The sequence below is a fragment of the Dromaius novaehollandiae genome, chromosome 12 (genome assembly GCF_036370855.1).
Source record: "Dromaius novaehollandiae isolate bDroNov1 chromosome 12, bDroNov1.hap1, whole genome shotgun sequence".
Lineage (NCBI taxonomy): Eukaryota > Metazoa > Chordata > Aves > Casuariiformes > Dromaiidae > Dromaius > Dromaius novaehollandiae.
The window spans coordinates 17,424,396-17,436,976 of NC_088109.1; the positions used below are offsets into that span (position 1 = coordinate 17,424,396).

A 12,581-nucleotide genomic window follows, 5' to 3' on the forward strand; every position below is an offset into this window, starting at 1 on the left:
AATCCCTTTTTAATGGAATCATATTAGCTAATGTACTCTCTGTCCACACTCAAACCCAAAATGCTTCTCACAAGCCTGTATTTGAGTAAGTGATAATATTCTAAGAGAAAACCTAGATTTGTGAAACCAGAGAGGAATGGCAAAGATATAACCGAGCTGCAGTAGGCAGCTTGCAGTTCTCTATTGCAACACACAGGGCCAAACATAAAGTAAGAGCTACTTGTCCCTGTAACACACAAATGCTATTTCTTTTCTTGCTTCAGTCAAGGCTCCCCAACCCCAACACCCACTAGGGGCTGAAATCTTTCCTGCAGTGTAATTATTCACATCTGTCAAAGGTGTTGTAAGATATTACCAGCTGAGAAAGGTGGCCAAAACATGCAAGTTTGCACATTATCTTTTATCTGCACTCAGAAGAGTGTACCTCTAAAAAAATACGGGTTTGACAAGTGTTACTCTTTCACTTTTCCTTCTTCTCTCATACAGATTTGGAGTCTGACTTTGCCATTTATAGAACAGATTTTTTTCCCTGAAGTGCTCTCCTGGGATGGGCTAGCAAAGTATTTTCTGTAGCCTGCTTGATTGGTCTTCATTGTGGAGCAATTTTAGGGGCCTGGCTTTGGACACCATTTGCAATGGATTTATATTAGAAGGTCACATCTTGTTACTGAGTCATTATTGATTCTCCCCCTTGGGACTGTCGCAGGCCTGTGACTTTACCCTTCGCAGGTAGACTCTAACACATCTTTTAGACATCCATGTGGGAAGGCAGGAGTATGATAGAAAGCAGCAGTGGGATAGAAGAGAGGAAAGGAACAGCAGAAATTCTGCCTTCAGTAAATTTATTAATTTTCACTGATTTACGTATCAGGGAAAGGATTGAGTCTGACATTTTGGTTGTAATGCATGAGGCCTTTAAAACAATAGATATTCCATTGTGCTGCTGGTTTTCTGGGGTCTTGTTTTGCTCTGGAAGACAGGAAGTTTGGAAAAGATTGCTTACATTGACTGTAGCTATTATATGCCCATGCTGTCCCTTACAGCAGCTTATACTCAGCCTGAGTTCATGCTGCCTGCAAACCCTGCCCGCCCCTCAGCTTTCCTGTGAAGAGTCTCCAAGCACTTTCAAGGAAGATGTTTGGGTCCTCATCAATACTGGATAATGTCAGTGGCCAAGCAGGGAAAACCAGAGGCCTCAGAGAGTGCTGGACTCATCCATGCATTATTATTTACCATGGTAATCTTTCCTTCACTGTGTAAATATATTTAGGCCTTTTTAGGAAATACAAACACAACCAAACACTTTGGAAAGAGTTTTTTGATCCTAAAAGATTGACATGTCTTCCAAGCTTGAATTAAGTCATGTCCTTGCATTGTTTCCTAGCTTCTTCTCAAATGTTCCTGAGAGCATCTACTAATTAGGCTTTCCTAACAATCCCCTTACAAAATTCACCATGCCCTTAGATGCTAGAGTTGTTACCTCTAAAACAGTAAAAACTGCCCATCTTTGGAAATGCTCATTTTGCATGGATGTTTCCAAAGCACATCTGCTGTTGCTCCAGAGCCCTCAGGACACATTTGTGTGTGCACAGTAGGCTCCACAGGATGAGACCGCATCCAAATTACTGCACACGCCAAACTCAGCTGCTTATTGATTGCCTTGGCAGAATTTTGATGTATCCCATGTCAAAGCTACAACGTAGAAAAAAACCTGAGGGTTTCAGTTACCTCACTGGTAAGCTGCATGATAGTGTTAAAAACAACCAGTCTGGCTAGAGCTTCCCAGTCAAAAGGATTTTTGCTTCGCTAGAATTCATGTTCCCAAGACTTACACTGAGCTCAAATACTATTGAAAACTATAAACAATTTTTTTTTACCAATAAGGAAAGTTACTAAGTCTGTTTTCTCATTAGATTCCATCTTAAATTCTGCAAAGGCACTATATTCCTGGTGTGCTAGTTACATGGTAACAGACAAGGAGGACAGTAAGCTGGGTCTTCCATGCTCATCCCTCAGCTCCACTCATTAACATGCTTGCTCAGCTTGCTGCTACACTGGTAGCAGATTTTTTTCTTCTTTTCTTTTAACAAGAGAGGATTTGTGAATTAAACACACACTTACAGCCCTAGCAAGGTCATACCACAGGACTCTGAACTACGGTTGCTTTCGAAAGTGAGAAACTCACAGCTGATCAGCCTGACCCTCCACTGCGCCCGGTTACAAACACAGACTTTTATAGAACACCATCATTTTGAGGCTGTTTCAGGAGACAAAAGAGCTGTATGACTTCAAGACTAGGATGATGTTTTTGAGTAGGTATCTCAGCACACGACCAAGTGTCTGTTCTGAAGGATTTAGCCTAAGGGCACCCTGAGGTGGAGGTTTCTTTTATAGACCACGAGAAAATAAATGCATCGGTCTTCCAGAGGAACCTCATGCAAAGCAATATGGAACGCTGCCCAGCCAGGACATTTTGGAGTATCGCTCAAGTCAGCATTCAGGTACCATCATTCATACAATGCTGGTAGTGCTACAGATGTGCAGCCTAATAATACTTGCAGTGATCTCCGACCTTCAGCGTGGTGTGTCTTTACCTAGAGTTTGCATCACAATCAACATTTTTCATACACTTTGCTTTACCTGCCTCTCTGGGTTAATCTATTTTTATGTCTTCATAAATCGAACAACACAGCACGTTGCTATGATCATATTGAAATAAAGTCCCTTTTTTTTCTCGCAGCTACTTTGCTTGCCCTCCACCTCTGTTTCTCAGCAGATGCCGCGTAAGACTTTTAAAGCCTCACAACACATTCAGAGAAGTATGTAACTATCCTGAGGCTACGAGAAAGTAACTCTGCAAAAATATAATTTATGAAACTCCAAATTCAGCATCCTTTTTTTCCTTCTTATGCAGGGCTAGACAGGAACAAGGGCTGCTGAATTAACCTGGAAGTTTATACCTCATGTGACTTGTAATCTGAACTGTACCTGCTTCCCAGGTACTTCAAAATGATTTAACCTCTCTGGCCAGATCCTTACCTAGTGTTTTCCCAACTGATTAACCATTCTAGTGAGGCTGGATAGCTGTAAATCAGTGAAAACTTATCTGTTGCTTTGTAAGCATTAAAAAGTGTAACTTCCTATACATGATTCTTTTCTTTGATTTTTATTTCCCCAATCCTTTATATAGTCATTATACTTGTTAAGAAGCCTGTTTCGGAAATGATTAATGCTGTTAATATTTTTCTAATTCAATAAACCCTCTCATCTTTGAACTCCTTGCAATATTTTTCTGCTTTCTTCAGCTTTCCACTAATTCAAACATATGACAAATGCAAGTCCCGGTTTCAGTTTTCTATTATTTCTCTTGTCTGATCAAATAAATTAACAGACTTTCATTCCTTTCCCAGGAGTGATGCCTATATGTCGACGAAAGCAGCATAAAAATATTACCTGTTCAAACAGGAGAAAATAAAAGATAAAAGTTATCTTACATGATTCACCGTTCCATGCAAACCAGGCAGAGATGCTGATCGTATTCCTTTCACCTTGACAGCGCCCACCATGTTTGACGGTAAATATTGCAAGATTTGCAGAACACCCATCAATCTGGTTTTAACTGCACTGTGTTATAATGTCCCTTTACAATCTCTTCATACAGTAGCAGTTATTTTAATCACACAGCAGTACTTTAGTCATTGGAAAAGAATCGGCTGTCTATCTAATGTACACTCTCCCCAGTCACATGGCACCAGCCCGGCAGAGCAGCATGCTGCTAATGCAGTTTTCTCTATTTGGATAGTTAAAGATACATCTCCAGACCAATTTGTACCTGTGTATTATTGATAGACAGTGTGCCACGGGCAAAGAGATACCGCAGGAAATGGATTCTCATTTAACCGTGTTTAATTTTGTTCTCTGGACCTCCATCATACGTCTCTCTGTTTCTCTACCCTCCCAAATTGCTAATGTGAAACAAAGCTACTTCCGTCACTACTGCTCCTAAACCGATGTGTGACGATACAATGATTGATTTGCCACTCCAGGAAAAGTGGGTCACGTTGTACTGCCGCATGCTGAACCGAGCCGTCCGTGCCGACATCTGGGTTTTACAGATTTGTTTTTAAAAGTTCAGACCTGAAGGGACTACTGTGAATATCCATCCTGAACGCTCCTGGTCTCAGATGGGAACATTGCATTTCTAAAATCTTCCTTACCAACTTACAGGGGTATGAAGTCACCTGTACTCCTCAGGACCCAGGGTCAAATGATTATGTGTTTATATCTTATCTGCATGTTTGCTCTGAGGATGGAAAATGTGGAATTCTTCCAGTTCCAGGATAGGGGGGCAGTTTCATAGACGAACTTTCTGGGCTAGGAAACTGTAAACTAATGTAAGAAAATATTTAAAACAATTGAAAAAAAAAGACAGTATAATCAGTAACTTTCATGAATGATTTTGAATCACTGAGAAAATTACTGATGCAAATTGCTCTTTAAAAATCTATTACTTCTGTTCTTTTGTGAGCTTGCAGTAGTGTTCAATAACTTTCTCACACAATGACACCTGTTGAACCTCACTTTAAGATTGCCTCTTGCACGTCAGGGAGCCGTCATTCGGAGAGGTAGGTCTCGCTACCGGAGGAGAGCCTGCCTGCGTATCCGTTGTGTCGGTGAAGCCAGGATTAGGGAGCTGACAGGGGAAGAGTTTGCTGGTTCAGAACAACCATGTCACTGCAGAACTCAAAAGGTCAGGGCAGGTGGGGATTTGTTTTTTGTTTTTCATGGGAACAAAAAAAAAAAAATCAGGGAAACTTAGCTCTTAAAATTTTATCTGTGTTTTTACGAGCATTGAAACCAACCTCCAAACCCCACCTGTTTTGGGAAATGATTTAATGAACAATAAGATATTTGGATAAGGACTTTCTTCAGGGCCTATAAATCTTTCGCTTAGTTTTAGATAAAACCTTACGCAAGGGCCTGCTCCACTCTTTGCACACCCCAAAGTGTGCTGCCCTCGAGGGCAGAGCATCTAACCAGGCCCTTTAATCCTCACACTGGTAAAATCCTATCACGATACACAAGAGTTTTGCGCAGCGAAGGCCGCACTCTTACCTTCCACCTGTGATTTTTGTCAGCCAAAACCTGGGGTGCGGAGGGAAAGGTGAAGGGGAGCCTACGAAAATGCAGTGCTGTGGGGTAATCCAGCGATTTGGCACCCTGCGCTGCATGGGGCAAACCTGGACGGACACACAACCTTCGCTTTCCCATCCTCCTCCTCCTCCTCCAGAGGAGCTGGGGCGCAGCAGGGACCAATCTTCGAGCCCGGGAGGGCTCCGCTCTACGGACCCCTAGGAGGGGCCGGGGCCGGGGGAACCACTGCTGCTCCCAGCTCCCGGGGAGATGCCTACGGCTTCCCAATTCCCGGGCGCTGTTCCTCCCCCTGCCCCCCATCTCCCCTCTCCCATTTGGGAACAACCCACGGATGTGGGGAGCCTGCAGGTAAACAGCAGGGAGACGCTCACAGCGAAGCACGGAGCCGAGCACAGCACGCTCTGCTAACCCCTGTAAACCCTTTCCCTTCTGAAGCAGAATCCCCGTGATGAAAATAATTACCAAAGAAACAGGCAAAAACTGCTGCGGAATGAAATTTAAGCTTCAGCAGACCTCAGCACCGCCAGGAAACGCCAAGCACGAGCAGCCATCCCTCCATCCTGAATTCACACCATTTTCTGCTTGTTTCCTGTGCAAAGTTATCAGTCACTGGCAAACTGCTGCGGGCGGGGGGGCGGGGGGGGGTGCGGACCCAGATCTGGTTGCAAAGTGCCTTGGGCCAGGCTTCACCCGACCCTGCCAAAAAACCAGGCGGCTGTCTGATGTGGGGGAGCGCCGGGAATGCCTAGCACGGCGCGCAGCGCCGGGGCGGGGGGGGGGGGCACTATGATTTTGTGGGCGATCCCTGGCAATCCCCAGCACAATGCGCAGCGCTGGGGGAGGAAAAAAACAGGATTTTGTGGGGGAACCTCTGGCAACCGGCAGCCCGGCGCACGGTGCCGCGGGGCGGAGGCGGGGGGGGGGGGGGGCCAACCGCACCCCCTCCCGCAGCGCGCCGCAAGGACACGAGCAACTCCGACCGGGCGCCACCGAGGTACGAGCGCAAAACGCGAGACCGCAAACGGCAACACGCTGCCGGCGCCAGACGCTCCGCACCCCGCGCAGCCGAGGGGCGGGCGCTGGGGCCCCGAGCGCAGGGCAGCGGGGCGGGAGCGCGCGCGCGCGTGCACGAGCGCCGCCTCCCCCCCCCCCCAGCCCACCGCGCGCGCCGCCGCGGCCGCTTTAAGGGCGTCGGGGGCGCGCGGCCGGGGCGCCCGGCGCGCCGCCGCCGCCGCTGCCGCCGCCTCGCCTCGCCGCCGCGCCGCGCTGCCTCTCCCGCTCCCTCGCCCCGCTTTAAAGTCTCCGCCAGGATCCGGGCTCGCCCGCCACTTCCTGTACGGCAGGATGGAGCGCGCCGGGGCCCCGGCTGACCGCCACCGCCCGCCCGCCCGCGCGCGGAGGCGGCTCTGAGCGCCCTGTCCGCGGCATGCCGCGCGCCCCGCCGCCCGCCTGAGCCCCGCGCCCGCCGCCGCCGCGCCCGCGGAGCCCGCGCCGCGCCCCCCCCGCCCCCGCGCGGGGCTGTGTTTTTAATTTTTTTTTCCCCAAACTGAGGAGAGCAGGAGCCCCCCGCTGCCTCCCGCTGGAAGAGGGGGTGTTTTGGGGGAGAAACTTATTTTCAACAAGTTTTTTTTTTTTTAATTAATTATTTTAGCCCCTCTCCCCTTTCGATGTGCGGCTTTGGACATGCGGAGGCTACTGCAACCGTGTTGGTGGATCTTTTTCTTGAAAATCACCAGCTCCGTGCTCCATGATGTGGTCTGCTTCCCCGGTGAGTGCGCGCCGGCAGCCCGCGCCGCGGGAGGGGGGGTGGGTCCCGGCGGCGCCGCCACGCGCGTCCGCGGCCGCCGTGGGCGCGGGACTGCGCCGCTCGTCCTTCGCCCGGGGGCCGCGGTGCCGATGCCCCTCGCCCCAGTCCAGCCTCCGGGCTGCGCCGCCGCGGCGAGTGGGGCCGCGCGCGGTGCCGCCCGGCGCGCTGCAGCCGCCGGCGCGGAGCGGCGGGTCCCGCTCCGCTGCCCCGGGAGGTTTGGGGGGGGGGGGGCGCTGCCGTTGTGCCGCGGGGCCGCCGCGAGGGGAGCGCGGCTCCGCGCCCCCTTCTGCAAAACCCCCGCGTAAAGGGCAACTTAGTTCTGCGCGGGTTCCCCCCCCACACGCGTGTCCGCGGCGGGCGCCTCGCCGTGCCGGCGCGCTGACCTTGGCGGGGGACTGCGCGCCTGCTCCGCACTCGCGGTGCTGTTTCCCCCCCCTCCCCACGCGCGGGGAGGGCGCGATGCGGGCCGTGGGCGCCGCCCCACCCGCGAAATGCCCCCGCACCCCCCGCGCTCCCTCCCGCGGCTGCTGCCGGCGCATCGCGCGGCGGAGCCGGGCGGGAGCGCCCCCTTCCCCCCCCCCCCACGCGGCGTGACCGTGTCTCCCTCCCCGCGGAGCGGCGCGGGGGAAGGTGCGGGGCTGCGGGCTGCCCCCGCGCGGTGCCGCCGCCCACCCGCCAGGGGCGCTGCCGCGCTGCGCTGCGCCCCCCGCCGCCCCTCCGCCCGCGCGCAGCCTCCGCGCCCGCTTCGCCCCGGTGTTTGGCCGGCCCGACCCCCGTTTCCCCCCCCCCACTCCTCCGGGTTTTGGGGCCCCCCCTCGGGTGGGGGGCGCGGGCGGGAGAGCCGCCCTGGCCGGAGCAGCGCCCGTCCCGACCTCGCGGCCACTTCCCGGCGGCGACGCGGGGAGCGAGCGAAGGAGCAAATTCTGGAAGCTTTGTCGGAACTTCCAGTTCCGTCCTTAAAGATACACTTCTGTTTCTTCCCCCTTCTCCTGTCGTTCCTAACCCCGAGCAGAGCTGAGCCTGCCGCCCCGTCGCATCCCGCGCCTTCCAGCAACTTCTCGGCCCGTCCGGCGGTCGGAGGCCGACCCTAAGCCGGCTGGCGAGGGCCTGGTCCCTCTGCCGCCCCGGGACGCGCTCGTCGCCCGTGGGGTGGTCTCTGCCCGGCTCCAGGCCCGGGAGTGGGGCTGCGGTGGCACCGCGGACGCCGGCCCTGGTGCAGCCGGCCACGAGGCCGGTTCGGGCCAGCGGTGGCGGGTGGCGTTGGCACGGCGGTCTGGGCGCAGCACCGCGGGCCCTGGGAGTTTGGCCCCATATGGGCCGACTCCGACCCGAGGAGCCGCACACCGATGCCCGGGGACACTTCGGGGCGCTCGGTCACCAAAGGTTTGCTCGGCAAAGCAAACTTAATTCCCAGGAAGGGCTGCTACGCTTCTGGTTTTCACGCGGAGCGACTGCGTTAGACCTCGGCGACTTCGTTGCTCTTCTCCGCTTCCCTCTGGAAAGTGGGGATAGCCGGGGGCCGGCGAGGGATGCGCAGGGCCGCCGCTGCTGCGGAGATGCCCGAAGCGGGGACGCTGCGGGGAGGGTCTCGGCGGACGGTAGCAGGACATCGGTGCCGGCAGCGTCCAATGGCAAATCCTCGGCATTTGTGTTGGCGGGGAATCCCGGCTGCTTATTAACTGTTTAATACCCACCCCGAGTGTTTTGGGAGCTTTAATAGTGCTTTCTAGGCAGAGGGCTAAGGGGTTCATTACTCTGTGTTAAAACAAGTTAAAAGCACCTTTCTTCCCCCTCCACACTTCGTTTCCACTCCACTTTAAATGAAAGACGGAGGTCACTATTTATTTTTTCCTCTGCAAATCACTTTACCTTGTGAGGAAACATAAAGGCTAATTTTTCTTTGTTCTGCAACAGTGAATGAACCACACAGAAAACAAGCCTTTGCAGTATTTCTTTGTTAGGAGAACTGTAATGGATTTGCACTGTTTGAGTAGGTATTTTGCTTTCTGTTGCTTTGGTTGCAGTAAGAGGAAGGAGTCATTCTTGCACAGAAATTATGTGGGTAAGGTTTTGCTCTTTCTGAAGTGTTAGTTTAGTGCATTTCACTATGTACTTGTCACTGGTAATTGCATTGCTTAATAAATCAAACTAAGACAAAGGTAAAAGAGGTTGTTTCCATGGGGTCGGTGTGCTCATTAATCTAAATTCACATTACCAAAATTCAGCAAGACAGAAATATTAACAGTCCTGTGATATCCTTACTAAATAGTTTTTCAGGGTTTTGCCAAGAGACGATAGTATTTTTTTTTATGGAAGGAAAAAGTGCACCTTAGTGCAGTTCTTACCTATTGCTGTGATAATCCTATCACCTAAGGAGTGATTTTTTGTTAGCATTTTCTTAGGGTAGGTGCATAAATGAAAGTATTATTATTATTATTTTTTAATCCAAATTAGCTCCTTAACGAATCTGACTGTTGCTGACCTGGTTACTTTCTGTAAATGGATTTTGTTTTCCGAGTCTTCATAGTTCTGAATTGAATTTGTATAGAACTGTTTTCTGCTTGGAGGGAAAACTATCCTGGGAGCTTTCCCTATGAACTAATCGAATGCTACTTTAGATGTTTTAAAGGTACCAAGAAGACTGGCTTTGTTTATCCAAGATTTTGCAGATGAAGGTGTGTTGTGCACATAGAGAAATACGGAACGTACAGGAGAGGGCCCTCCAAGACTTTATTTAGTCCTGTGGCTTTTATGAAGATGACACTTCTTACATTTTAATTATCCCTTATTTTCAGTGCCTTTTTAAAATATGCTTTACATTCCGGGAAGTCACTAATGGAGTCCTTGCAGATAAAGGATGTTGAATGAGCCTTCCTGGGCTGTAAGAGCTGAGCTTGCTGGTATGCTCCAGGGGAGAAAAGTCAGGGATAGCTTTGCTATCTGCCAGCAGGTTTATAGCAGCTGATTCATGGTTAACAGAGCCAGGACGCCGCTTTCAAAAGTCTTCAGGCGGTCGCAGGAGCTGTCTGCATGAGCAGCCGGAATAAGAGTCTCGCTAAGTCAGGGGAGGGAGGAAGAGGTGTTTGGGAGGAAAGGGGTTTTGGTGCATTGAAACAGAAACCAACACAATTTGAGGATAACTAGAATTCCCTCAGTCATATTAGGGTGTTGGAGAGGTCAGGACTTACTGTCTACAAACCATGTGTTCAGCCTGGGGATGCTGCTTGGGGTTGGAGGCTGTTCGTGCCTGTGTTTGTGAGAAAGGATTTCCATTACTGCTCTCTCATCCCCTGCCACCTTTCCTTTTTCAAGTCGGAAAGCACTAGGAAATGGGGACAGAAGGGTTTCAATCCTCTTCAGAAAATGGACGTCTTGGTCAGAGGGGCGAGAAGCTCGTGCAAGTCTGGCACGGAGACGTTGTGTCGCTCACCCGTCCCTCCTGCGTCCCTGCTGGGAACCTCTGCAGAACAACAGGTCCTGCTGGGCAGCCTGGTCTTGTTGCCTGCTTCACCTCTGCTCGCCCATCTGAGCCCCCTAACAGTTGGGAGCTATACGTTTTAGTGCAGCTTAATGAATAAGAGGCCAATATGAAGGTATTTCCTAGCCCTCCAGATTTTTGACAGTAGATGTGGTAAGATCTTAGTCCCATAAAAGTCGCTGAAAAATACCCGTTGACTTCAGTAGGTTGAAAATTCCACTCAGGTTCTGGGTTTTTGCAGAGGGAATTGTTGTTTCTGGTTATGTACTTGCACTTAGTTAAATCCATGCTGTTATCAAGTTTTGCAAGTTTAATAGTTGGGATTTATATCCAATTACAGAAAGTAGAGATAACAGTGAGGACCCTATCCATCTTTTGATCAGTGCTTAAGGACTAACATACTTAGCTTTTTCTGAAATAAAATGTTATTAAAGTTGGCTCTAATTTCAATGTTTGAGTTTCATGGTTAAATTAAAGAAATGACTTCAAACTATTAATCTCAACTATCCTTGGAAAAAATGCTAATCATTTAGTTGCTGCTTTTTAGCAGCCAAATGAACATGTGGCATGATGTCCTCTGAAGCCTAGGGGTATGGTAATAGCACTGTACTTTAGCTAATATGTAACTTTAATCTGAGAAATTATGAAAAAATGAGACTAATTTCTGCTTGCTGAAGTTACTATGCTTCCATTTCAAAAACCAGAATTGCTCCTGCCTGTTGACCAAATAGTGATTCTTCATACTTGTGTGTCATGCTATTTAAAGCTTAAGTCTAGACAACGATTTTTAACTATTTCAGGAAGTGGAATCTGTCATCAGTAGACCAGTGTTCTTGAAGGGTATTGAGTCACCATCATGCAGATATTCCCCAAATGGGTTAATTCATGTTTTTGACTGGCCCTTCCAGGGCCTGCTTGCTTATTTAGGCGCCTAAATGTTTTTACAAATGTTTCTCTTCAGTTTTAACTGAGGTAAACTCCTGTCAATGTTTCTTTCTAGTGAAAGCTGTAGACCTGCATCTCCTTGCAACAGGTTGACAGGAATGTGACGCCGTTGATTCCCAGAGTTACTCCCAGGAAGAATTTGCCTGTGTCAGCTTTGTAGAGACATGCAGGGTTTGGAAGCAAAGCAGCTGAGGAAGATGTAAATTAATGTACACTTCCATGCTAAGCAGAGAAACCTGGGATATCCAACCAGAGATATCCAAATGGAGGCGAACTTTTGATGAAAGCAGCTAGTTTTTACATTTGTGCATCGGTAGACCTTAGAAGAAAAATAACAAAAATGATCCTTGGATGCTGTGAACTTTTTCTTTTTCCAGTATCTTGTGGTAGTGCTGATAGCTGAGTTATCCTTGCAGGCAACAGGCATCTGCATTTCTTGACCTGCAGCAAGTCAGACTGGCTTCTTTTAAAACTGCTAACACATGATAGAGCTCCCCAAAATGACCTCCAGTGAGGGCTGGTGAATCAGGGCTACATGGGTCATGCCTTCAAATGCCTGACCATGTACAGCCGCCTTGTCCGTGCATAGCTGCCAGGGCACAGTATGTTCCTGCTTTATGCCTTGAGCTGTTGCATATTGGTAGCCTAAGCAGAGGCTCTTCCCAGCCCAAAAATGAATAGATAAATGAGGGTGCAGAACACAAGCAAAACAGTGAAGGTATTGAGATGCTCTCCTGGTATTGCTGTTCTTGTTTTGTTTGCCTTTTCCTTTGTCTGTTAGCACTATTAATGGGAAGCTAAGTGGTGGCAAATAAACTCTGCAATGGATTGCAGAAGAGACGACACAGGGCAGTAAGGAAATGAACTTCATGCAATCACTGTGAGAAATTTTTTTATTATACTGAATGGGCTCACTTTACAGCAACTTGAATTAGTCTTGAAGTGAACTATGGTTAAGGTAAGATCAGTTAGTACATGGCCTTGTTTTTTTAATGTGGTTTTATTATGCATCTCTAAGTTTGCTTGGGAGTTGAAGTACTAGCGTTCTTAATTATCAAGTCATTAAAAAATGGTCCATCATTATTCAAGAACTTAAAACTTGACCGCATCATACTCCTGCCAGCAGTACTGACACATACAGTCTCAACTGACGTGAGTTTTGCCATTTTTCTATGCGTAAATGCTGCAGTAATGCCT

At 49.4% G+C, this 12,581-nt stretch overlaps 1 protein-coding gene across 1 annotated transcript in view; it reads left to right on the forward strand.

Moving 5' to 3' along the window:
• The first annotated feature begins 6,098 nt into the window (after positions 1-6,098).
• PTPRG (protein tyrosine phosphatase receptor type G) overlaps positions 6,099-12,581 on the forward strand; it is a 410,439-nt gene continuing 403,956 nt past the window's right edge. The window contains exons 1-2 of the mRNA XM_064519114.1: positions 6,099-6,148; positions 6,806-6,922. Coding sequence (XP_064375184.1) covers positions 6,838-6,922 — 85 coding nt within the window. The 5' untranslated portion in view covers positions 6,099-6,148; positions 6,806-6,837. The remainder of the gene's footprint in view (positions 6,149-6,805; positions 6,923-12,581) is intronic.